A 23,447-nucleotide genomic window follows, 5' to 3' on the forward strand; every position below is an offset into this window, starting at 1 on the left:
TTGGGCGAAGTAATATGAACGTTACGTATAAATCGTTGGGATCAACAAAATTGCAATATCCTTCCTGGGGGAGATAAAAACGATGAGGGTTCAAACGATAAGCAATTTCGGATTTTCGTCCCACGTACGATTGACGCATTGTGGAAGAGAAAAAGCACAGTGCACAGTTAAGAACCGTTTTACACAATCTCGATGAGACATAGGGTCACCAAATCACTTTTCTTATCACCTATCTTGCTCGAGATTTCAACTGATACTGTAGATTTCACGTTGAATGCCCTGAAAGGTCCTCTTTGAATATTGTAGTTGTCCACGTGCTTGAGAGTTTCGTTTGCGCGCATGCTTCATGAAGGTTTTCAAATTTCTCAATATGTTCAATTCACCAAGCAAACGAATGTTGCATCAATCAATGGTTGGCATGGATACGCTTCAAAACAACTCGCCGAGATAGAAGGTTTTTTGAAGCTATTTTCAATCTTGTGAAACTATGGTCAGAAGTAAGTAATTTCACACCAATTTCTTAAAGTTTTTTTTTTTATTTCAGAATAATTCTCTATCCCAATAGTTACGGAACAGTTGATACGTAAGAAATCCGAACATAACGAGCTTATTATCGGTACGCTTGAGGAACTTTCGTTACATCAGGAAGACATCGAGCGCATCGAGCATATCGGTCAATGGTGTCGGGATCTCAGGATACTACTGCTACAATCGAATCTCATCTCAAGGTTGGAGAATTTAAATCGACTAAAGAAACTTGAATATCTAAATGTGGCAATCAACAACATCGAACGTATCGAAAACCTGGAAGCACTTGAGGCACTTCGGAAACTCGACCTAACACTCAATTTTGTTGGCGAGCTGACGAGTGTTGAAAGTCTCCGGGATAACTACAACTTGCGTGAACTTTTTCTCACCGGTAATCCTTGCACGGATTTTCCGGGATATCGGGAATACGTCATAACGGTTCTCCCGCAGCTAGACCATCTCGACGGGAAAGAAATTACACGTAGCGACCGTTTGCGTGCAGCCAAAGGCTTTGCTGCCCTGCGTGAGCAAATCGTACAGCATGAAGCGTTACACAAGATCGAACGGGACGAGCAACGGGTTCGTGTGCAGCAGTCGATTGTGGAGCAGGAAGAGAGTGTACGCGATCTGCGGGATGATGATGAGCGAAAGGCAAGCGAATTCTGGCAACAGAAAAGCGAACACTGTCCAGAAACACGCATCCAAATGGCTAAATTTTCACGCCGCGGTAAAGAGCGCCCTGCCAGGGATGTCGATAAATCGGAAGAGCAGAAACGAAAGAGAAAACTCTTCGCTGAATGTGGTCGCCCGTACAGTTTGAATGAACCACGATTGAGCTTTGAATTTCGCGATGAACCGGATCGGTTCGAGTTGGATTTACATATCTACAAATATCTCGACACGTCGCTAGTGGATGTGGACGCTCAGCCAAACTACGTGCGCGTAACGATCAAAGGTAAGGTGTTTCAACTTGCCCTTAAGCATGACATCCACACAGATCGCTCCACCTGTCAACGATCGCAAACCACCGGACACATGTTAGTTGTGATGCCAAAGGTTCATCCCGAACGCATGATTAAACCTTCCACGGGAAAACAAATGATTGCTTCTTCAGGATCTGGAACGGTGGCGCAATTGCGCCCCAACACTGATCTAACTGGAACCGTAGATATTCGAAGCATTTGCAACATCACCAACAATTCAAAACCGTCCCGAATAAATGAAGATGAAGTACCGGACTTGGTTTAAAACCTTCAACCTTTCGTTCACGGTTTTATTTCATTGCAGTAATCCACTTTTTTCCAACTCCTTTGCAAAGTTAGCAAAATCATCCTCAGTAAATACGCTCTCTCCTGCGGCCCCTTGGTTGTCGGTATCATCTGTAACCGTTGTGCTTGCATACTTATTTCTGTTGCTCTTTGGCACGCGTACCCGTGATACGTAGTGACCGGTGCGCGCACGTTTAATGATCTACGCAAAATAAATTGAGCAATTGAGACAATATGTTTTTCTGCGAAAGCCCACTTTACCCTTCGTACCGTTTCGCGGGATACATCGTCCAGGTTGGATGAGGTTAACATTAGCAGTTTTTTAACGTTATCGTCTGTAGGATCGCGCCGATTAGCTAGCTCTTCTCGTACGTCCGTAACGGTGAGTTTTTCCCGCCGGCGAACCAAATCTTTCTCTACCTTTTTCCCTTTCTTCCCAACTATCTGTACCAGTTTCTGGTGTCGAGGTATCAGTTCCAGGGCACTTGCTTTTCGTTTGGTTGCTTTTTCTGAAATGAGAACATATTGTGTTTTTGGTACCGTTTGGACGGGAATTGTGAGTGCTTTTACCATCTGTTTTGCGCCTTGACGAAGACAGTTCTTGTTCCGCTAAAGCAAATGCTTTCTTCACAAGCGATTTAGACATTTTTATAATTAAACTATACTTTACTTGCAGTATTTAAATGAAACTGCGTAGAAACGTTCACCGAGTGGCTGATATCAACAACACATGCATTTGTTTACATTTTATTCCAAATACGACCCACTGTCATTTGTGACGTTTCACAGTGATGGCAAAATAAACGATACACCACGCAGTTCAAAATGGTCGTTTTCCACCGATTCTTTCGCCAATCAAAATCGTTTGAAAGTCTTTTGTATTTATCATTTCGTGTACAAGCGTTTATTTCATTCTTGAATAGAACAGTGTTTTCAAGCGGTCGTCGTCACACTGCAAATTCACTGCGGTAAAGCTATGGTATAAATTCCGGAGCAAAATTAGTGTTAATATAAGACTTCGACATCGATTTGTGCTACGGGCTTTAAATGGAATGTACGTTAAAAGAACGAACTTGTTTCCTTGTACTTATCTTTAGACGCACGATCATATCGATAAGCTATTACGATTTCGATTTTAGCTATTTCGTGCTGTTAACATTAACATAAAATCGCTTACTTCTTTTAATAGAAAACATTAAATACGCCTATCGTTCGGGCTAGCTCAATAACAAATGCAGAAATCCTCAACAAACTGCTTAAGAATTAAAAACCTTTCCTTCAAACGTAGACTTACTAATCTTGGTTGTACGTTCACAATTTAGCATGCGCGTGTTCTGCTGCCATCAAAGTGTTTTCGTTAAGATCTCGAGCGCAACGGAATCCCAGTGTGTTTTGCGATACACGCATTATTGCGAATGGCGAAGTTCGGTTAGAAAAGTGATGCAGCTGGCAAAAGTGTTCCCGCGTGTATCGGCGTTCAATACACCTTAGTTGCGCGGATCGAGCTAGCTGCTGCTGCTATTGCTGCCACTGCTGGTGATGCGTTTCCGACGTTCGCCGGAGCTGTTGGGCAATTTTCAAAGGTTCTCGTCCAGAATGTAGTCCTGCTCATCCTGACGGTCCGGCAGACAGACGAAGAATTCGAACAGATTCAGCACGGGACCGCGGGAGAATGGGTTCTGGTAGCGGCCACGCTTATCCCGCAGATATGGGTAGCGTTTGTAGTTGAACATTTCGTTCGTTGTAAGGTTCATGCAGGCATGGAGAATCTAAAAGGCATTTGTAAATGAGATATATTGTACGAGGCGTTTTGTAAGCGTCATACTTACCGATGTGCACGTAAGAATCCAACCGAGTCCACAAAAAACAAACGCCTCCAAAAGCCCAAGCACGTACAGCAAACTGAAGCCCTCGATCATGACGCAGTAGCACGCGAAGTAGATAGTGAACGAACAGTTGATGGCGATGCTCAGCACAAAGAGCAGAAACCACATCCGATTGCGTAGACCGACGCAGTTGTAGATGAACGGACAGTGGTGATCGAAGTACGATACGCATCGATTGCAAATACGGCAATGCTTGGCTCTCAATGGTCGCAAACACCTACAGCTGTGACACAGTCGCGATAGGATAACATTTCGCTTCTTCCATTTATCAAAGTACGGGATCTGCTTGATCGCTCGATAGTATGTGTCGGAATTCAATGGGATATAGCCAGGATCCCGACGATTGGCTATTATCCAGCTGATCCACATGACCGCATTCCAATAGATGAAGCAGTAATGCGACCGTCTCAAGATGTTCCACGTGATGGGAATGCACTGTAACAAGATCAGTAGCTAGTAAATGGTCAGTAACGCGACCTACCTAACAGTTCTTACCCGTATCATGTACATCGGATATCCCCACAGTAAAACAGACACGAGGAACAGTATCAGTGGACCCTTCGAAGCGCCTGCTCCACCGAACAGCATTCCCCAGATCTCCGAGATCGGTGGCATCCAGCGGGACTTTTTCTTCATCTCGTTGTGCAGCAGCTTAACCACCTCACTGTTCCGATGGCTTTGGGCAAGCATCACAGGCGTCTTGCCATTCTTATCACGCGGTTCCAGCTCAAGATTACGCTTCTCGCACAGAATCTTCACGCACTGCAGGTTACCCGACAGGCAGGCAAGATGGAGCGGTGTCGAACCGAAGTTGTCCGTCTTTTGCAGATCCACCCCGGAGTACATTAGCAGACGGATAAGATCGGCATGTCCCTTATACGCTGCCCAGTGCAGTGCCGTATCACCGTTTATGTCGGTAAGATGGTTCTGTGCGCCCATTCCCAACAGGTAAGCTGCCGTAGCGGTACGGCCGTACATGCAGGCCGTCATCAACGGTGTGAGACCTTTAAAGTCGGCCGCATTTACTGCCACACCGGCCTGTAGGAGTACCTGGACGACTGCAGCATGTCCTTTTCGACAGGCCCAATGGATAGGACGTGGTCCTTGCGTTCCCAAGCAGGGCAAATCGACCGGGGCATTTCTTTCCACGAGATAGCGCATCATTTCCACATTACCATCTAGTGCCGCCCAGTGTGCTGGGGTGTATCCGTGCTTATCTCGGGCACTTAGCGCCTCCTGGCCCACCTTCTCTACCAAATTCTCCACCTCCGACAACTCGCTGGAAGAAAGAGTGGTTTAAGAATGGTTAATATTCTTCCTGGAGGAGAAACGTTTGTGGGCTCACCCCGATTTGATAACATCAAAAATGTCATCCATGCTGCTCTGGATCAATATCTCGCTGCTGTCGGTACGCGCTAGCAAGTTGCTATCCTTCTCCTGCGTTGGAGTCTTCTCCTCCTCCGGATGGTGTGGATGATCACTCTCCTCGGTGACCATATTGCATGATGCGGTCAGGGGCAGTGCCCACACCAAAGTGCGAGCACTACCAGGACTCGGATGCACTCGGGACTGCGTTTTGATTCCGTTGTCGAGCGCCACTTTCGAATAAACGGACGTCCACTTCGATCACTGCTGCTGCTGCTGCTGCTGGCTGCAATCGCTTCCGGAACTTTCCTTCAGCGAGTCGAGTTGAAACCGTTCCCTATGTCCAGAAACTGTCTACACTTCGAAACTGGTATGCAACGGAAAAGTTATAAGCAGTTGGTGGAACTATTTGTTTCGGTGTCCAACTCGACTCCAGAAAAAACCTTTCTCACTGTCGAATCGAAAGGCGCCAAAGACTGTCGCGAATGTCTGGAAACAAGCCGTATGACTGATACTGCGGTGATATTGATTTTCCGATTGATGGACAGCGATTGGGAAAAAGTGAAAACTTTCCACAAAAGACAAGAAACTTCAGCGATATTGCTGGAGCATGCGTGGTTGGCGTGAACGGAACTTTTGACAACCGGTCGATTGCGCCAACGAGAAGCAAAAGGAATGAAGCATTTGTTTTGGAATTGCATCGGACATTGCGGTAGGTCAGTGACAACTACAAAGGCAAAGGGGGTGTGTTTTGGAGACATCCAAACTTAACTGGTATGTTGTTTTGCGTTAACACAATTCACATGTTCTTCTTGAATGCTCAACAATAACTCACGATGAAAATAATTGTGCTTCTCAGAGTTAGGAAATTCATTCCGGAAAGGAAATCTGTTTTATATCAAATGTTTATTAATTTGTATAATCTTTCAAGTTGTAATAAACGACCATGTCTATTTAAAAAATGGTACAGTTTGGCAACAATCACCTATTTTGTCGTTTTCGGAGTCTGCGCACTCGATCCTGTCAAAAACATTCTCAGACCTGCAGGAAGACCAAAGGGAATACCTGGTTTCTCTGTTTGATTAAAGATTTCCCAAAGCTTGCCCCAAGAAAAACAGTATCCGGGTTGTTGTGCAGGTGTTCACGCAGTTTTACAACCATTAGGCACTAGAAGAACGTCATTGTAATGGGTAAAAACAACAAGGTAAGAATCAAATTAGAGGCTGGCACACGTTGTAACATGCGGACACGACCAATGGCTACCGGTGTTCGGTCATAATTTCTACGTATAAATAGCTGCACATGGGTGCCTTAAATTAATGTGGCGTACGGTTAAAGTATCGTTTATATGTGTGAAAACGTGACTACCAAAGTGTCTAGCTTCCGTTTTGTGGAGCAGCATATGCGCCTGATATGATGCAATACATGTACGCAAAAGTGCATCCACTGGAGCTGCAACTGGAATGGAAATCAATCATAGAATAGAGTTGATCTTTGGCTATATAAAAGTGTGAGAATGGAACAGGAAATGAAATTTCATGTGGTTTCTATTAAAGTTTCATAAACAAGACCCCTTAAAACGCATTTTAACAAAAGAAAAAACCAAAGGAGACCCATCCAGAGATCGATGAAACGTTTCATCGATTCCTCTCCAGCACCAAAGCCCTTGAACGAGTTCCAGTTTCCAAGCCTGTGTGGACCGTGCTTGAGATCGATGCTTCGCAATTTGACAGCGCCTCCACCAAACAACTGTCAAAACGACCTTTCCCCACGACTGCAAAAGCTAGGAAAAGGGATTTTTATTTGCGAATCGATTGAATTCAGGTGTTCTGGAGAAGTGCTTACAAAAGCTAAGAGTGAAGGAAATGCCGGAAAACGCTCCAGTCGCCGAGATGGAAAAGCTGGATTTGAACAAGCAAAAGGCATGAGTTAAAACATCACTATTTAACCTATCATTAGCGCCGTGTTGTGTGTGGTGCCCGTGTCCCATCATCTGCCAACGTGTTGTGTTTTGGCTGTAGTGAAGGAAAAGTGCATCCGCCTGTAAAACTGACGCTAAATGTGCAAAGTAGAGTAAAAGTTAGGCAAAAATGCGACAGACAGTCGGTGTGTTGGTGGGCAGATGTGCACGATGGTCAATGGGGGCCGGCGGTCGGATTGCGTACCGTGGAAATGGTAGCCGGGAATGGTTGATGTTACGCCAGTTGCATCGATTAGCGCAGCCTACTATTGAGAGTCAGCATGCCAGCAAGAATCGTCCTTTTGCTACACTGGTTCGTTAGTCGACAAAGCAACAGCAACGTTTTGTTTTTTTGCTTGCAATGTGTTTTCTTTTCTTGTTTTAAATTTATGTTTTCTGAAAGCGCACATCGACGGTGCGATGGGGAATTCCGCTTATGTTTCGTAGCGTACACAATAGTGACATAACCTCTACATTGCGCATGGGGAGAATGGGTGGCCTTTTTTTAAGAGGGCGAATAGCTAACGTCACACTGCCTCCGAGCAGCACAATGCAAACGATTTTATTTAGTTGTTTACTTAGAAATGTGCCCAAATACGTATATTAGCAAGGTTTTACGATGTTAACAGACGGGGTTTCTTCTATTTGTAGGCAAGTAAGGCGAAGAAGGAGAAACAGAAGAATGCTGCAGCGGAAAAAGGTACGACGCATAATAGTGCAGTGCGGATATGACTAATACTGTGTGAAACTATTCTGATGCAATACTACTAATTTGTTTCTACCAATAGCAGCAGCCGCCGAACCCGTCCAGGCTGGTCAGGCTTCGAATGCCGGTGAAGCATCCAAAGATGGGCCGGAATTCATTGATCACCGGATCAAGATTTATGATGAGCTGATGGCTCAGTACAAGGAGGAACTGGAGAAGAAAGAGAAGACTCCCATCAAGGTTACGCTACCTGATGGCAAGCAGGTGGATGGATTAAGCTGGCAAACAACACCGTACGACGTGGCTAGAGGAATCAGCCAGGGATTGGCGGATAATACCGTGATTTCGCGCGTAAACAACGAACTGTGGGATCTAGACCGTCCGCTCGAGGGTGACTGTAAGCTGCAGCTGCTCAAGTTCGACGATCCTGACGCGCAAGCCGTATTCTGGCACAGTTCGGCCCACATACTGGGAGAAGCGATGGAAAAACGTTACGGTGGTCATCTTTGTTACGGACCACCGATCGAGAACGGGTTCTACTACGATATGTTCCTGGAGGGTAGTGGAATTTCTAACCAGGATTACGGTACGCTGGAATCGGAGGTTAAGCGCATCGTTAAGGAGAAACAACCATTTGAGCGGCTGGTAATGAAGAAAGCCGACCTTTTGCGCATGTTCGAGTACAACCAGTTTAAGGTGCGTATTTTGAACGAGAAAGTAACGACCGACACGACAACGGTTTACCGGTGTGGTCCCTTAATTGATCTGTGCCGTGGACCGCATGTACGAAACACGGGCAAGGTGAAGGCGCTAAAGGTGGTGAAGAATTCGGCCACCTACTGGGAGGGTAAGGCGGATGCGGAAACACTGCAGCGCGTATACGGTATTTCGTTCCCTGATCCGAAGCAACTGAAGGAATGGGAAAAAATTCAGGAAGAGGCGGCCAAACGTGACCATCGGAAGTTGGGCAAGGAACAGGAACTGTTCTTCTTCCACGAACTGTCACCCGGGTCGTGCTTTTTCCAACCGAAAGGTGCCCACATCTACAACACGCTGATGGGATTCATTCGGAGCGAGTACCGTAAGCGTGGCTTCCAGGAAGTTATTTCACCGAACATTTACAACGCGAAACTGTGGCAAACGTCCGGTCACTGGCAGCACTACGCGGAGAACATGTTTTCTTTTGAGAGCGAAAAGGAAACGTTCGCGCTGAAGCCAATGAACTGTCCGGGACATTGTTTAATGTTTGACCATCGGAACCGATCGTGGCGTGAGTTGCCACTGCGTATGGCGGATTTTGGTGTGCTTCATCGCAACGAGCTGTCCGGCGCACTAACCGGATTGACGCGTGTACGGCGGTTCCAGCAGGATGATGCACATATCTTCTGTATGCCGGAACAAATTCGTGAAGAAATTACCGGCTGTTTGGACTTTTTGCGACACGTGTACACGGTCTTTGGATTTACCTTCAATTTGGTTCTCTCGACACGGCCCGAGAAGTATCTGGGTGAGATTGAGGTGTGGAACGAGGCGGAAAAAGCACTTGCCGATTCGCTCGATAAGTTTGGAGAACCGTGGAAAGAAAATCCGGGCGATGGTGCGTTCTACGGGCCAAAGATTGACATTACGATTATGGATGCGCTCAAGCGAAACCACCAATGTGCTACGATCCAGCTCGATTTCCAATTGCCGATTCGGTTCAACCTGAATTACATCGACGACAATGGCGAAAAGAAGCGGCCGGTCATTATTCATCGTGCGGTGCTAGGCTCGGTGGAACGTATGATTGCCATTCTGACGGAAAACTATGCCGGGAAGTGGCCGTTCTGGTTGTCCCCTCGGCAGGTAATGGTGGTCCCGGTAGGACCGGCGTACGATGATTATGCAGACAAAGTGCGACAGCGATTGCACGAGGCCGGGTTCATGGTTGAGGCCGATCTGGATGCGGGTGATACTATGAACAAGAAAATTCGCAACGCACAACTGGCACAGTTCAACTTTATATTGGGTAAGCATTCGAAAGGATAATGCTGTTGTTGGGATTTAATGTTAAATTCATGATGTTTTCCAGTGGTTGGCGAGAAAGAACGAGGCTCGGAAACGGTAAATGTGCGCACACGCGACAACAAGGTCCATGGAGAGGTGTCAGTGGACGATTTGGTAACAAAGCTATCCAAGCTGCGTGACGAGTATGCTCGCGGAGAAGATCAGTTTTAAGCGGAAATGGAATTTTGCAGTGCATTTAAAGATCCATATCGTTCGCAATAAAGCAGCCGTACAGCTCTTTGCATCGAATATAAAAGCCAATTTGTCGCGTGGAACTGCAGTGATTAGACAGGGTCTGTTCATTCTTTGAAATTTCAATATAAGTTATTGTTCATCATACGTTCTGCTTGTACCACTATCTCCCGATACTAATTTGAAATGAAATAAACTTCATTTGGAATCTTAAGTTAAGTTGTTTTAGTTAGTAGCAAGTTGAAACATGAAATAAAACTGTTCTTTCGATTGTCGGGCGCAAAACCAACTGAGGAAAAATTGAACGTAAACAAAACAGGTGAAAAACTGACATTTTGTTTTCTGACATTTGTACCGGCTGTCATATCGCACCGTCGTAAACAAATACTCAACAGAACAAGCCACACTTGTGCAATTTACGCGAATGGATCGCCTAATTTCTCCATTGGGAAGCATCTCTCACGTTTAGTTCCTTCTCGGTACGATCCGATAAGGGTTGGCTGAAAATGGTTTCAACTTCGAGTACAATCCATGCCATAAGTGCAGTGCTAGCGTTAACTGTTTGCATTCCCATGACGGAAGCATTGGGCGCTTTTCTTAACGTTGCCATACACAACAGTGGATTCCATCGGTAAGTTATAGCGAAGTTGTGGTTGTAATTAGTAATAAAACAGGTAAATTGTCTCTCCATTTAGTGATATACATTATGGCCTTCGGTTTGGCGGCATCGGACGCATGTCCTGTGAGCTATTGCTCGTACAGCACCTACCGGCAGCAATCTACGTCAACACGGACCAGCTGGTGGATATGAAGCGTTTCCACAAAATCAACAGCTACGTGCCTTTGTACGTCGATGTGGAAAAGCCGGCCAGTAAATCGTACCCATTCACCGTGTACTTATACGAATCGGTCCGGAGGGAAATCAACATTACGCTACCGATCCATTTCCGCTATCACGATCCGTCCGGGCGCAAGTATGTGTGGTTTATTTGCGTAGCCTCGATCTGTTTTGCAAATTTATCGTTATCTGGTGCCATATTTAACACGGTTTGTTTGCTTTACAAGGTTCGAACGGATTCAAGTGGAAAGTCCCACACTGTATGTGCGGTGTAGTAATGTGCATGCAAGCAAGTATCCGCTACGAACGGTTGGCAAAGCAAATCTACCCTGCTCGGACAGTGCGGAGATAGAAGACTACGATAAGCTAGACCAGGCGGAACTATGTGAATGGGATGAGATGGAATTCAATGTAAGTTTTTGCTTGTTTTGGTTCTTTGCATATTGTACAAAACTACATTACTCTTATTCTCTCGTTTCAGAACCTACCTACGGTAATAAGTGTTTTGATTCCGGTCGGAAATAGTGCATCGTACAGCTTCGTGCTACCGGCCACCATCATTGTCAGCTGGATCGGCAGTATGTATCTGATCTACGTGATTCTTAAGGTGGGACGAAAGGTCAACAAAAAGCTGCTCTAAATCGGTCATCAATACCACATAGAAAGCACAAAACACGTCGATCTCATGTGCACGTTTGCAAGGCTCAATTCTTTCAAATGCATTCGGTCGCATTTAGTATTTTTGTTTTTATTAACATAACATTTTTATAAATATAGCCAATCTTTCTACGATGATACAACTTCAGCCTAAACATTAAAAAAGTAACGTCGCGTGTGCCTTTTTCACACCTTTTTTTGTCGCGTAGTTGTTTCTGGAAAGATTTCTCCCTTTAGGAGGGGAGGTTTTAGCGTAAATCCCTTTTTCGTACTTTTTCTTATAATACTAAATGATATGACTATAACGAGAAAATTCCCAGTACATTTTATCACACCCCTTCTCTGTTCCTGTAACGCAGTTCCTGTCTTTTTCAGTTCGCGGTATTTCAATTTTGGGCGGTTTCTGCTGTGTTGCGTATGTTGTTTAGATACGCTAAATGTTTGATAGGTGGACTAGAAAAAGCCCCTCCAATTCAATGTGTTTAATCGCTATGGTTGTCGTTGCTGGTTGCTGTGTTGTTTGCATTCCGTGTAGGTTGGGTTTCTGAAGTGTGAATATCAAATTTAGTTAGAAAATTGTAAGAGATAGTAAAATGAATGAGTGAATTAAATCTTCCTCGAGGGTGAATTTATTATCTTATCATTTGCCGTTACCTCGGCGATGAGTTTAATGACCAACAACTCACTCACATTTGAATCATTCGTGAGTCACTCCATCCGAGAGTGAGTTGATAATCAACACGAAGAACTAAATTTCCAGCCAATTCACTCATTGGTTTAGTAATTGAATCGTTAATGAATTATAAACTTTACTCTTTATCATAACTCACTCCCCCAAATGGAATTCCCTCAAGTGTGCTTTAATTCGCAGCTTTAATACATACCATTAGCATTGGACATGGTACGAGGAATCGGTGATTCAGGTTCATTCCATGACTGAATATCAGCCTTGCCAAAGATGATGAAGGTAAGATTACCGAAGAAATACACTCCAGCAGCAATGTAAAACACCCAGCGCCATTGTATCGGATCAGTCTGCAATGTAACACGAAGCATTAAAAAAATATGAATATGATCAGTTTCGATGGAAGGATCTTCCCGGAGAAGGATGCTAATGGTTTCTCGCACTTACCGCGTCCGTTATCACTTGTCCCACGATGAGCGGTGCAATGATGGACATGATGTTGGCCGCACAGTTCGTGATGCCCATCATCGTACCCGCATGGTTGGGAGCGAGATCGATATGGTTCACCTGGAAGCCCAAGTACGTCGCCGAATTGATACCGACCGCTAGCGTAAGCAGCACGATCGCAAGATCCGATCCACCCTTTGGCACAAAGGCGAGCCCCAGCAATGCAGCCATCGGAATCCACAGACCGATCGTGTTGAACAGCTTGCGGCTAACCACACGCGACAGATACTGTCGATTAATAAGGAAGTCCGACACTGCGCTAAACACGAAGCTTAGTATCCACATCACCAAATACGGTAGCGAGGACAACAGAGCGTTCTTCTTGATGTCCTTCTCTAGCACCTCCTTCATGTACGTGGGCATCTCCGTTAGCAACGTCCAGAAGCCCCAGTTGTGAGCCATGTGCGCGATCGTAAGCGCAATCATCGGTGCGGATGTTAGGATGGCCATCCAGGGCGTAACGATACGGCGGCTGTGATCTTGCGGACCGAACGAGCGCTCAATAAACTCACGTTCCTCCGGCGCAATACCACGATACTCGGCCGGTGAGTTGCTACCGTAGAAGAACCACGCTACCGCCCACAATATTCCAACTGCGCCAGAAATGTAAAATATGCTCGGCCATCCCATGCTCGAAGAGGCGAGAAATCCGCTCACCGCTAACATTATCACCGTACCAAACTGAGCACCTGCGTAGCTGAGTGTACCGAGCCGACCACGTTCCGATGCCGGTGCCCACCGGGACAGCATCGTGTGTGTGGAGGGAAAAATAAATCCCTGACTCAAACCTTGCACTATCCGCAAACCGATAACAGCCTGCAAGAAGTGGAAAACCAACGTTAGTTTTAAAGCAATTGACGAACTACCGTTTATGCTTACCTTTGCATCACCGACATGGGCACAGAAGGGTGTCAAAACCGCCAGCATTGAGCAGATGCCAATCGAAAACAGTAGGAGAATCTTTGGACCAAACCGTTGCGCCATCTGGCCGGCAGGTATCTGCGTTACCACGTACCCCCAGAAGAAGCTGCTCAGGATGATTGATTTCGTCTCTTCGTTCCAGTTAAAATCCTCAAAGTCCTTGTTAACGGCATGCCGATCGACCATGGCCACGATCGCAACGGAAAGGTTAACGCGCAACGCGTAGGCCACCGTAAGACCGAAGAATAGCAAAAGTGTTTGTACATGGCGCGCACCAAAACCGCTTGCTGTGTGAGATAAATATAAAAAAGACAGGTTAGAAAGCTGACAGACAGGATTACTCACAGAATGGGCTGTGCTTAGATAGTTTTTCGAGCAGAAAAGTTGTCTAAAACAATGAAATTAATCATTACGTGGCTGAGGCTCTCCTATGGGGCGATATTCGTATTCTGAGGTGGAGTCCCCGCAACAACCGCAACAGAAGGGCATCGTGGTTTATGGATTTCAAGTGTCGCTGATCTCGCTTTTCAAACTCAACCCAACCGACCAACCGGTACATCAGTGGTTACGGCGTTTTCGTTTGTTTACGTTACGATGCGTTCCGCTGTGGGGCAGTTGCTTCACGCAGCATAGCTTTCGTTTTTTCTTCTAAAAATTGCTAAGGTTTCCACTTCATAGGACGTGCGTGGTAGATCATAGTAGCCATGCACTATCGTTGGGCAATATGGCATACGGATCGGAGTGCGCAGAACAAATGATAAAGTTGTTTCCGACGGTCGCGTATTATCACGCGGCGGTGGCGATAGAACAAAGCAGTAAAACAAAGGCACAGCGCTGCGTTAATCGCTACATAAATATGGCTCCAACACTGTCAACAAGATACCAATCTGCCACGAAACAATCACTTTCACGTATTCGGTGCGTGGTGCATTTTTTGATCCAGTAACGCTCCTGTAACACGATGGAACTATTTAATTTGTCATGAAACTTTCGCTGGTTTGGCGAACGCGAACTGACCGAACTGGTAGGCTATTACTGACTATATGTTTCGCAAATCTTGCGACTTGCTGTGATAGCAATTGTTTTGTGGCCGCTCTGTACGCCTGCTGGGAGTGTGTTTATTTTACACAGCAGCTGTTTGACCGCACACACGCATGACTGAAGCTTAACGCACACCAATGCAGCGCACGGTCTGTGATTCTCTCGTGAGGAACGATATCTGTCTTTTTTTTGCCGAACGTTTACCTGTTGCTTTTGTGGCTTGTTGCACCAAGCAGACTGTCTCGTTCTGTACAATGGAGACCATACATGTAAACAATATGAAGCTGTCTCTGTTTGGCGCGTCTACAAGCAAGCGCGAAAGCAATCTTTTCTCTCTCGGGTTGTGCAAATCAGGGGTTTGCAAGGCATTGTTGCATTTTGAGTGTTTCGGTATGCAGTTTTATGGAATTATTTTTACTATTTAGTTTCTATATTACATCATCCTTTTGAGGCTCGGGTTCGGTTTGGTTCTATGTCTGGTTTGATTGAACTTTATTCAAATTTAATTACAACGCAACACAATTTTGTGTTTTCTTCAACCAAAATATAAAAAATAATCATGTTCTTCAAGTAATTTAATGAAGAAAATGTAGAAATTAACTAAAAGCCTCATATTTAAGTCTTAATTTAATTAGTACAAGAAGGTGTCTATTCTATTAAATTAAACAATTTCATTTGCAACAATTGCAGAGAATATGTCACTGTCGTTTCACATTAACATTATGATATGCTTCATACCAGTGAAAGGTTGTTTGGAGAGTGTTGGCTTCGACTGATCCAATTATATACAAACACAGCCACCTAAACATGGGGTATAATAAAGAGAATGACCGCGATACTCATCTAACACGCTGGTGCATAAAAGCACGTGCTCAGCTGTTGTTGTGCACATGTGTGCATCTTATCACAATGAGCTACGGAGCTAGAATCTAGAAAAAACTACTGCCCAAAGCTTGACTAACAGAAGAACATTGTTTTGATGGTTTTGCTGCTCGACAACTTGAATTAAATTAAGTAAAATTTAATATTAAACGTTATAAATTTAGCAGTTCTGTAACAAAACCACCGCAAAAAAAAAAAACTGTCTATGGCCTGTTAAAACTCCTTCCCCTCCAGTTTGTTGAGTGGGGACCGGTTCCGATAACGTCGCTGTGTCTCTAATAAATGTTAATCACCTAAAATATGCATAATGCGCCGGTGATAAAGCGAACGCTACGAAGGACTTCCTTCAGTGGGGAGAATACAAAACCCCCTAACCAAGCCAAGCCGAACGGCCATGTGTTTGTGGAACTTAATTGGGTGAATTTAAGCAAAATTTCTGTGACACAATTCTCAATGTAAACCTCTATTGGACATTCTTGCACACCCGTATCATGGCCCATTGACACACCTATTTTGTTTTATCGTAGAATGATTGCTATATTTAGTGCTTTCAGGTGGTAAATCCTTCGCTTATCAAAACACACGCCGCTGTTGGTGGCGGCTCTAATGCCGTAGAGTCTAGCAATTGTAAACTTTACTATCTTCAAATACACGTTCTTGAGGGTTTGTTTGCGGTTTAGGGACGTAAACCTTGTAAATTGGGTGAGATTAACATACCCAACAAAGTGAGAAGAACTAATATTGGCTGCACAAGCACAAATAAAAACATTTATTGCAGAAAGGTAGTACATTTGCTATAAACAGTTTGACATTTGCTCAGCCGACACTCACTCGATAGTACAGGCAGTTCCCGAGATACGCTATTATAGCTAATCGTTATAATCCGGAAAAAATCCGCGTATCTTGAATTTCCGCGTAAGTCGAATCCGGGAGTAAAATCGTTTAAACTTCTTGTTAGATAGTTGACTTCCCTCACTGCACTTAATTTATTAAGCAAATCATGCTACTTTTTGATATAATATATTAAAATAAACTAAAAACCAATGTTTTATATGACAAAGGAAGCTATTTTAGACTAATTTGACAGCTTTTTGCTTAGATTTTGTGCGCGTATCTCCGAATCCACGTACAAGAGGTACCGCGTATCTTGGGGACTACCTGTATTTATTATAGCAGAACGGTTTTCTGTGGCACTACAAACAAATGAATCGTTTTTTTTCACTCTTCGACTCGATAACTTCCGTTTTCCGGTGTTTTGTTCCGTACTGTAGTAGTAAACTTGCCTCTATCGTACATTATGAGCGTTACTTTTTTTTCAATATTTTAGCTCTGCTAGTAGATCGTTCTATACACGTGGAAGTTTGTTATTCTATTTTGCACTCAACACATTGAACTGTGATTAAAACTCACGCCGACAGGAAATTACACTACGACCATAATCCGTAATAGAAATGCTATTGAAATACCTTCGTCTTTACGATTCCGAGCCATGATGGTTTTAGAACTGGGGCTGCTTGCTCTTGCTTTCGACCACCGAATGTGGCGCTGTTCTATATTTTCTATCAACTAATCACTCTCGAATCGAGTCTCCGGTGGTTATTGCATCACCGTGTCACCCTGGGTGGAAATATCGATAAAAACCTCCCGGGCAATAAGCAATTCAGTTCATCGTTATCAGATTGTACAGATGAAGTATGTGTGTGCACCGAACCGAAGAAATCAAACAGCAAACAAATCGCCCGACAAACAGTCGGTAGCTACCTTAAGCGTGCGGGAGAACCCACGATCGATAAAGGGACAGCGTGCTCGAGTTACTATTTGTTCACCGGAGAACCTGGAGTGTGCTCGATTCAAACATTGTAAATTTTGAACAATTTCTCTACGGCACTTGGGTGCGAAAGCAATATCCGAACACCGTCATTGAACACTTGACCGTGCCGATCGGTCAAGTGGAGTCGTTCGGTTGCGAAACGTGACCACCGTTTGGTCACCCCTAGCAGTGCTAAGATTGCCCTTGAATGTCCTGATGAGCGATAATCGATGACAGCGCTTATTATTACGGTGCGACAGGAACAATAAACATATGCGACCGCTCGAATGCTAATAACCAAGAGCTGAAGATCGGACACAGGAGATTAGCGATCACATCTAGGGACACATCTAATGAGCTCATAGAATCTGTGCTGCAATATCAGCTTGTGGCATCTTAAGGTGAGTGAAACAGCTCGCAACTTTATAAATGTTGAACTAATCGTGTAGCAAACACAGATGCTTCAAGCAGTTGCTACTAATTGAAGAATTCGCTTTCAGTAATAAGTGATACCTCCGCAACCTCGTGAATTCCTGAAGTACTGAAACTGCGTCTTCAGCAGCAAGCGATACCTTGAACTTGTACGTGGTTTGCTAACTTTGCTTTTGTTAAACTAACTTTGCGACAAACAATACCTCAATTTCGAGGTTATAAAGCCTTTAATAATGTCAATCGAAACCGATCGCCAAAACAAAAAGCTTACGAAACATATTCATCACGCATAGCGCCATGACGCACGAAATAATGGCCCGCACCGGTCCCGGCGGTGATCGCAACCGATAACCGGAAGTATTAACTGTTCACAAACTACCATTGCACCTTGCCACCTCTGGAACGTGACCACCCGGCAATGGAAACCCCCCTGCCCGCCTTGACAATGTACGTGTGAGCAGAACGTTTGGGCCATTCGGCCAATTCTTGAACTCGACAGATACAGAAGCGATGCGAATACTATTTGTTAGTGCCAAACACCCGGTGACACCATTTCCAACGTTGTGTGTGCGGCTGTACTGTCGGCAAAGATCACCACCTAACTGCCATTCACGCGCCATTTGTTTGTTGCAGTTGCGGGTGTTAATCCCTTCGCGCCGTCTGATAACCATCGTAACGCTCGAGTTGATGATAATACCCGGTGGAACAATGCACTCGAGGTTGATTTTTATCCGATGGCGCGGGCTTAGGGTTTGTGTACTAATGAACTAATATATTGGGACACGATCGAGCCGGTCGAGCATCCTGGACACGACCGTGACGGTTTATCTTTACAACCGCATCGACCTGATTGATAGTGAGCGTACGCCCGGGTGGAATGAAACGTTCGGTTCGGTTTTGTTGGTGGAATGGTTCTTAAAGTGGCCGGGTTATCAGATTGGCGCTACGCTGAGGTTGTTGTTTGTGTGACTGGAAGTGGATTAAGGACTCTTGAAGCAATGTAGGCAGATGGGGTTAAGTAACCCGTCCCGACAATGCTAACAAATGAACGGTTATGAAACTTTGCAGCGATTGTTGTCACGGCAAAGAGCAACTGTCAATACATTCCCTTAACAAAATTCTACATTCCTGTGTAATGTTAGATGACTCAGTGTTCCTAAATCTTCTAATTCCGTGAGCGGAATATGCAAATTGGCTAATTATATGTTCACTCTGTGGGCGCTTGCAGCACATGACAGGCAATATTAACGCAATCAATCTGTCAAACCACACTAATACCCCCGGACGTTTAGAAATCATGTCTGATCAAGAGGCATTGTGATAAAGTCATCTCTCCGTGGAGAATGTTAGAATGTTCCACCGAAGGTTCTGTAATGAAGTTCTCCACACAACGTCTCCCGGACGCCACGTGTCGCTGCGCGGCGGGTTCTCCTTTGACAAACAGAGCTGAACTTTATACAAAAATAACTAGCCACGTTTCAGGTATGCAAGATCATAAATCAGACGACATGCATTGCATCGGCGATTCCACCGGAACTTTAAGCGCGGTGCTGGGGGGGGGCTCTGGGTGAATGTCAAGCGGAACTTCCCATCAACGGGCCGACACTACTTCGTACCGGATCTGATTGATGTGTTTAGGCACGACGCGCGGATTCATGTTCCGCGGCGAAGATCGCGACAGATCTTGCGGGCGCGTGCATGCCTGTGTATTGACGCTCGTCTGTCCAGACGTCCGGATATGAGATCTTGCGACAGCTAAACTTCACGAGAACTTCCTTTCGGGGTGTGCGAGATCATCACGAGCGGCAAAAAGATACTGGTGGGGCACGATCGCCTATCAAAATCAATCGGAGAACAGGGTTATGGTCGTTTAGTGGAACTGTGGTGGTACAAAATAGCCACCGTCGGTTTTGTGACACGGTTCGGTTTGGGGACAGGTTGAGGTTTGCGTGGTGGCGCTCGTCACCGTGTTGCCAGTTCTCGTCCCAAAGTAGCCTTCGAAGGCTCACGAAAAGAAGACAAAACATTGCTGCTGATCGAATTCCTTCCCACACAGCGCAGGACCGCAGGAACTCGTTTTGTTTACAAACAACTCGGCTGGTTCCGCGATCTTCCGCGTCATTTTTGCGAGTTCCTTCGCGAGTTCGGAGTCTGTGGTGGGAGAACGTTAGGAATTTTGGAACCGGGTGCTATAAATGTTTGACCACCGCGTTCGTGTGTTAGCCAGCAGCGGTTGAAATTCTTGCTTGGTGCGAGTTACCTTCACCTTTTCAACAGCGCAGCGAAAGTTTCAGCACGATCCTGATTCTTCGGGGGGAAGGAACCACGACGGTTGTGGTCATGTCTCATTTTTTTTGTGCGGTTTCTTAGTTCTGGTTTGTTTTGATTTACAACGTCTGTCTTTTCCACCGTCCGGTCCGTACCTTGGTTGCGCATAAATGCTTTGTTTTGGTACGAATCTCTTCGGATCGGTGCCCGTTGTAGTGCGTCGACACTGAATTCTACTCCCCAAGGACGGTCAAGGTTTTTGGAAAGGATTCGATTCGCTGCACTCAGAGAGTGGGGGGGGATTTTTAGATTGGTCGGGTTCTGTTTGCAATCCCGAGGGGAGAAGAGTGCTACCGATGCCAGAACGAATGTGGACAGACATTCTGGACGGGCACCGTGTGCAGATTGAGCGGAACAGTGCTGGAACAAGAGCAAGGCGGAGAAGAATGTAAATATTGCGGAAGAATTGCAACCGAACCGATAAAAAAAACCCACATCGATCAGCCAGAAAGAGCAGCTTTTTGTCCCATGCCGAGTGCTACCGGGTAGGTGAAGGACCTACGTTATATCTGTAACCATAGTACCGTTTTTACCAACCGGGGAAGGTCAACTCAGGCACCTGTACGCTTAATGCGAGCATGAAACTAACCCCATCAGACCGTTTATTCAATATTGATCTGGCGAATTCGTTTGCGAATTTGCGAACTGGATGAATAAGGTTTAACGGACACGGTGAACAGAATCGGGAATCACCGTAGCGGAGTGATCCGACATTTACGTCCTCTGCCAGTGTACATTGTAGGTTGCGGAAACATGCGCCAGTTAGCAAACAGTGCGAGTGAGTGGACAGTAAAAATGTACACAACAATGAAGATTTCAAATCAACAGAAATTGTTTGTTTGGTGTAGCAATAAACCTTTCAACACAAATTGATTCAACGATATTTCGATGATCAGCAATGATTTGGAACTATTTTAATGGATGTATTTTGTGGCACATATTTGCGAGCAGAGACGTCACCAGTCCACAGAGCTAATGGTGAGACTAATGCACATTGCAGGTGATAGGTGATTGTTTTTTATTTATTTAAGAGCATCTCAATTCGCTGTTCTATTACAAATTAATTATAAAGTATTGTGTTAAACAATTTTTCCTACAGATTCAGTAGGAAGGAAGGACCTCTGAGATCAATGATGTAAGTAAGAATACAGTGACTTGGTGTACTTTAAGAACAGTTGTTATTGAACTAGAACCCAGACCGGGTTTGTTCTAGAGCCGCACACTGTAACTTAATCGGAACAACAACCTCAAGAGGTCTAGGACTGCAATTTCTGGCTTTATTTACCCGCAGTCCTGCGTACGGGGGATTGGTCCGAATGGGATTTTGGACCGGGCCTGTCATGTGACGACCGACGCCGCTACCAATAAACCACGGTGGCCGCCTCAGAGTCGCACACTATCCACTGTATTACTTCTGATCCAATACATGCGTACGAATGCGTACGAATATTTGTTTCCAAAGTACTCTAAAACAATTAACTGACTTATCCAAAATGCTAATAAATCTCTTTCGTCCATCTGTCGATAGCTCGGGCAATCACAATCACGAAACCTTTTCCAAAATAATGTATCTTTTCAGCACAAAAGCAACCTGCTACACAACTTCCTCCATAAAATCGGAATGATTCAATAACAATAGACAAGTTCTAGCAGCAAATGCCAACGAATTATGGCTAGCAGTGTTTCTATTGCTGTTCTAAAAATACAGAAACTGCACATTCCTTCAATAACTTCATCTCGAGCTTATCGGTTCGTTAACGTGATAGAATCGTAGCTAAAACGCTTTGGCAAACAAACGAGCATGTTTGCGCCACTCGAGAACACTGTTCCACATAGTTTTTACAAGTTGCCTTTAACTGATGATTAGAAAAGTAAAACTTGTTGAACTTCACATAACTCTTGTGCTTTAATTGCGCTTAGCACTGTGTGTTATTAATTTTATTTAATTTTCGCAATGTTTTACCGTAAACGAATTAAACTACTTACGAGATTTTCCTTCACCGTTGTACGTTTTCATCTGCTCCAAATCCTTCACCGACCCATTCGTACCGTCGATCGGTTTTCCGTCGTTTGTCGAACTATTGTCGGTTCCCATCTTTGTGTGATTTCCTTATTTGTGATTTCAGCAACAACAATTCTTACACACTTATTGTTATCTTTTTCTCTACACTATTTCCCCTTGGTTTCTTTTTCTGTCAAACAATATTTTCAACACATTTCGTTGCGCGTTGGAAACTGTCACTGGCTTTTACTCTAGATTGCAACCTATATTCACTTTGCACGTTATTTAACCTCCTGCTTCCGGATACTCATACGTCTATGATGGGGGATTGGGCGCGATCGGTGGGCTTTTGCCGATCGAGTTTGATGCGCGTAAACAATAGCACGCGACCTGCGCAACCGCCGTCATCGACGTGCGGCGTGATGAGATGAGCCCGGTGAGAACCGTACAGGGAAGTAGAAAATAAACGGCAAGTGCACTGGATATGGCGAACGGCGAGCTGTAGTACGCACACGGTCTATCATGCACTGGGCAAACCGACCTAGCCGACCGACTCGCTGAATGGCACCTCAGCACTGAACGGAGGCACCCGATAGAATGCAGAAACAATCGATCGTTCGAGCCTGATAAAGCGTGAAATGGCCGTCCCCGTCGTCCGCAGTCGTTACCGCACGACTACACCTGTGCGTCCGGTGCGCGTTCGAACGCTGGTCACCGCCATCGAGAACCGACGGCTAACCCGATCTGGTAGCACTTTAATGTTGCTGGCAGCTTTCGAAGTTCTCCCTCCGAACTATTAAATCGACAATGGAGTATACTGGGCATTATGACGCGTGTATGAGTTTCGTTTGTATTGTGTGTGTGTGGTGGTGTTCGGGGAAGTATTCTATTGTGAAAGGCTGTATTGGGCGGAGAATGAATTCCCAGCTGAGATTGGGAGGGAAGCAAACTTTCCACATGAGTTCTGAAGTTTTTCCACGAGCTCTGGAGGTTTTCCGGGAGTTGTGGAGTTCCTCCACGAGTTCTGCAGTATAATATTCTTGGAGTTCCGTATCCTGTTAGAACCCGTTAGAACTCGTGTAATCTTCAACCGTCAGATTACCATTATCCATCCGGGTCCATTATCACGAATAATCCTATCAGTCGTCCAGCCCGTGACCACCGCTCCTACCAGGTATAGGGCGACTGTAAGATGACGTCATAATTGCCTGACATCAGGTCATGCGAGTCTCATTGCAGTCCTGCGATCGGTATTGATGACCCACTTCAATAGAGGCTGATATGGCTGAACGTAGTGCAACTAGGAGCTCGGTCTCCTATCAGCCCACCATACCGGTGCCAACTGGTTTGCCAATGGCGGAGAGGAAGAATGCAAGTATGCACTCTGGAATGC

General features: G+C 45.1%; 6 protein-coding genes across 7 annotated transcripts; 3 read left to right on the plus strand and 3 right to left on the minus strand.

Annotated features, from left to right (window-relative positions):
* Positions 1-487: 487 nt before the first annotated feature.
* On the plus strand, positions 488-1,776 carry LOC128713485 (protein tilB). Its single transcript, XM_053808344.1, has 2 exons — positions 488-497; positions 566-1,776. The coding sequence occupies exons 1-2, from the start codon at positions 488-490 to the stop codon at positions 1,774-1,776; spliced, it is 1,221 nt and encodes a 406-aa protein (XP_053664319.1).
* A 30-nt stretch (positions 1,777-1,806) lies between these two features.
* Positions 1,807-2,442, minus strand: LOC128715021 (uncharacterized). The gene is made up of 3 exons (XM_053809902.1): positions 2,367-2,442; positions 2,067-2,305; positions 1,807-1,998 (listed from the first exon to the last, which is right to left on the minus strand). Exons 1-3 carry the CDS (start codon positions 2,440-2,442, stop codon positions 1,807-1,809), a joined length of 507 nt encoding a protein of 168 aa, XP_053665877.1.
* A 931-nt stretch (positions 2,443-3,373) lies between these two features.
* Positions 3,374-5,245, minus strand: LOC128712237 (uncharacterized). Its single transcript, XM_053807133.1, has 4 exons — positions 5,028-5,245; positions 4,178-4,961; positions 3,626-4,117; positions 3,374-3,565 (listed from the first exon to the last, which is right to left on the minus strand). Exons 1-4 carry the CDS (start codon positions 5,177-5,179, stop codon positions 3,374-3,376), a joined length of 1,620 nt encoding a protein of 539 aa, XP_053663108.1. The 5' UTR covers positions 5,180-5,245.
* Positions 5,246-7,137: 1,892 nt separating this feature from the next.
* Positions 7,138-9,930, plus strand: LOC128711765 (threonine--tRNA ligase 1, cytoplasmic). 2 transcript variants are annotated; one of them, XM_053806651.1, is made up of 4 exons: positions 7,138-7,320; positions 7,659-7,707; positions 7,796-9,721; positions 9,785-9,930. In XM_053806651.1, the coding sequence occupies exons 1-4, from the start codon at positions 7,138-7,140 to the stop codon at positions 9,928-9,930; spliced, it is 2,304 nt and encodes a 767-aa protein (XP_053662626.1). The 2 variants fall into 2 exon arrangements, with proteins under 2 accessions (XP_053662626.1, XP_053662627.1); XM_053806652.1 differs by having other exon boundaries at positions 7,799-9,721.
* A 527-nt stretch (positions 9,931-10,457) lies between these two features.
* On the plus strand, positions 10,458-11,429 carry LOC128714437 (phosphatidylinositol-glycan biosynthesis class X protein). Its single transcript, XM_053809312.1, has 4 exons — positions 10,458-10,582; positions 10,647-10,925; positions 11,017-11,200; positions 11,271-11,429. The coding sequence occupies exons 1-4, from the start codon at positions 10,458-10,460 to the stop codon at positions 11,427-11,429; spliced, it is 747 nt and encodes a 248-aa protein (XP_053665287.1).
* A 499-nt stretch (positions 11,430-11,928) lies between these two features.
* LOC128711203 (putative inorganic phosphate cotransporter) lies at positions 11,929-13,760 on the minus strand. The gene is made up of 4 exons (XM_053806069.1): positions 13,518-13,760; positions 12,579-13,454; positions 12,331-12,481; positions 11,929-11,990 (listed from the first exon to the last, which is right to left on the minus strand). The coding sequence occupies exons 1-4, from the start codon at positions 13,743-13,745 to the stop codon at positions 11,929-11,931; spliced, it is 1,317 nt and encodes a 438-aa protein (XP_053662044.1). The 5' UTR covers positions 13,746-13,760.
* Positions 13,761-23,447: the final 9,687 nt, after the last annotated feature.

The sequence above is a fragment of the Anopheles marshallii genome, chromosome 3, assembly GCF_943734725.1.
Source record: "Anopheles marshallii chromosome 3, idAnoMarsDA_429_01, whole genome shotgun sequence".
NCBI classification, from domain to species: Eukaryota; Metazoa; Arthropoda; class Insecta; order Diptera; family Culicidae; genus Anopheles; species Anopheles marshallii.

Excerpts from the sequence above, each read along its gene's own strand:
- LOC128715021 (XM_053809902.1), bottom strand. The coding sequence starts at position 2,442 with ATGTCTAAATCGCTTGTGAAGAAAGCATTTGCTTTAGCGGAACAAGAA. Across the intron at positions 2,306-2,366 it reads GTCAAGGCGCAAAACAGATG|AAAAAGCAACCAAACGAAAA; the intron begins GTAAAAGCACTC and ends TTCTCATTTCAG. Across the intron at positions 1,999-2,066 it reads ACGATGTATCCCGCGAAACG|ATCATTAAACGTGCGCGCAC; the intron begins GTACGAAGGGTA and ends TATTTTGCGTAG.
- LOC128712237 (XM_053807133.1), bottom strand. The coding sequence starts at position 5,179 with ATGGTCACCGAGGAGAGTGATCATCCACACCATCCGGAGGAGGAGAAG. Across the intron at positions 4,962-5,027 it reads TTTGATGTTATCAAATCGGG|CGAGTTGTCGGAGGTGGAGA; the intron begins GTGAGCCCACAA and ends TCTTTCTTCCAG. Across the intron at positions 3,566-3,625 it reads GGATTCTTACGTGCACATCG|ATTCTCCATGCCTGCATGAA; the intron begins GTAAGTATGACG and ends AATGCCTTTTAG.
- LOC128711765 (XM_053806651.1), top strand. The coding sequence starts at position 7,138 with ATGCGACAGACAGTCGGTGTGTTGGTGGGCAGATGTGCACGATGGTCA. Across the intron at positions 7,708-7,795 it reads GAATGCTGCAGCGGAAAAAG|CAGCAGCCGCCGAACCCGTC; the intron begins GTACGACGCATA and ends TTCTACCAATAG. Across the intron at positions 9,722-9,784 it reads ACAGTTCAACTTTATATTGG|TGGTTGGCGAGAAAGAACGA; the intron begins GTAAGCATTCGA and ends GATGTTTTCCAG.
- LOC128714437 (XM_053809312.1), top strand. The coding sequence starts at position 10,458 with ATGGTTTCAACTTCGAGTACAATCCATGCCATAAGTGCAGTGCTAGCG. Across the intron at positions 10,583-10,646 it reads CACAACAGTGGATTCCATCG|TGATATACATTATGGCCTTC; the intron begins GTAAGTTATAGC and ends CTCTCCATTTAG. Across the intron at positions 11,201-11,270 it reads GGGATGAGATGGAATTCAAT|AACCTACCTACGGTAATAAG; the intron begins GTAAGTTTTTGC and ends CTCTCGTTTCAG.
- LOC128711203 (XM_053806069.1), bottom strand. The coding sequence starts at position 13,745 with ATGGTCGATCGGCATGCCGTTAACAAGGACTTTGAGGATTTTAACTGG. Across the intron at positions 13,455-13,517 it reads CCCATGTCGGTGATGCAAAG|GCTGTTATCGGTTTGCGGAT; the intron begins GTAAGCATAAAC and ends CACTTCTTGCAG. Across the intron at positions 11,991-12,330 it reads TACCATGTCCAATGCTAATG|AAACCCAACCTACACGGAAT; the intron begins GTATGTATTAAA and ends TTCACACTTCAG.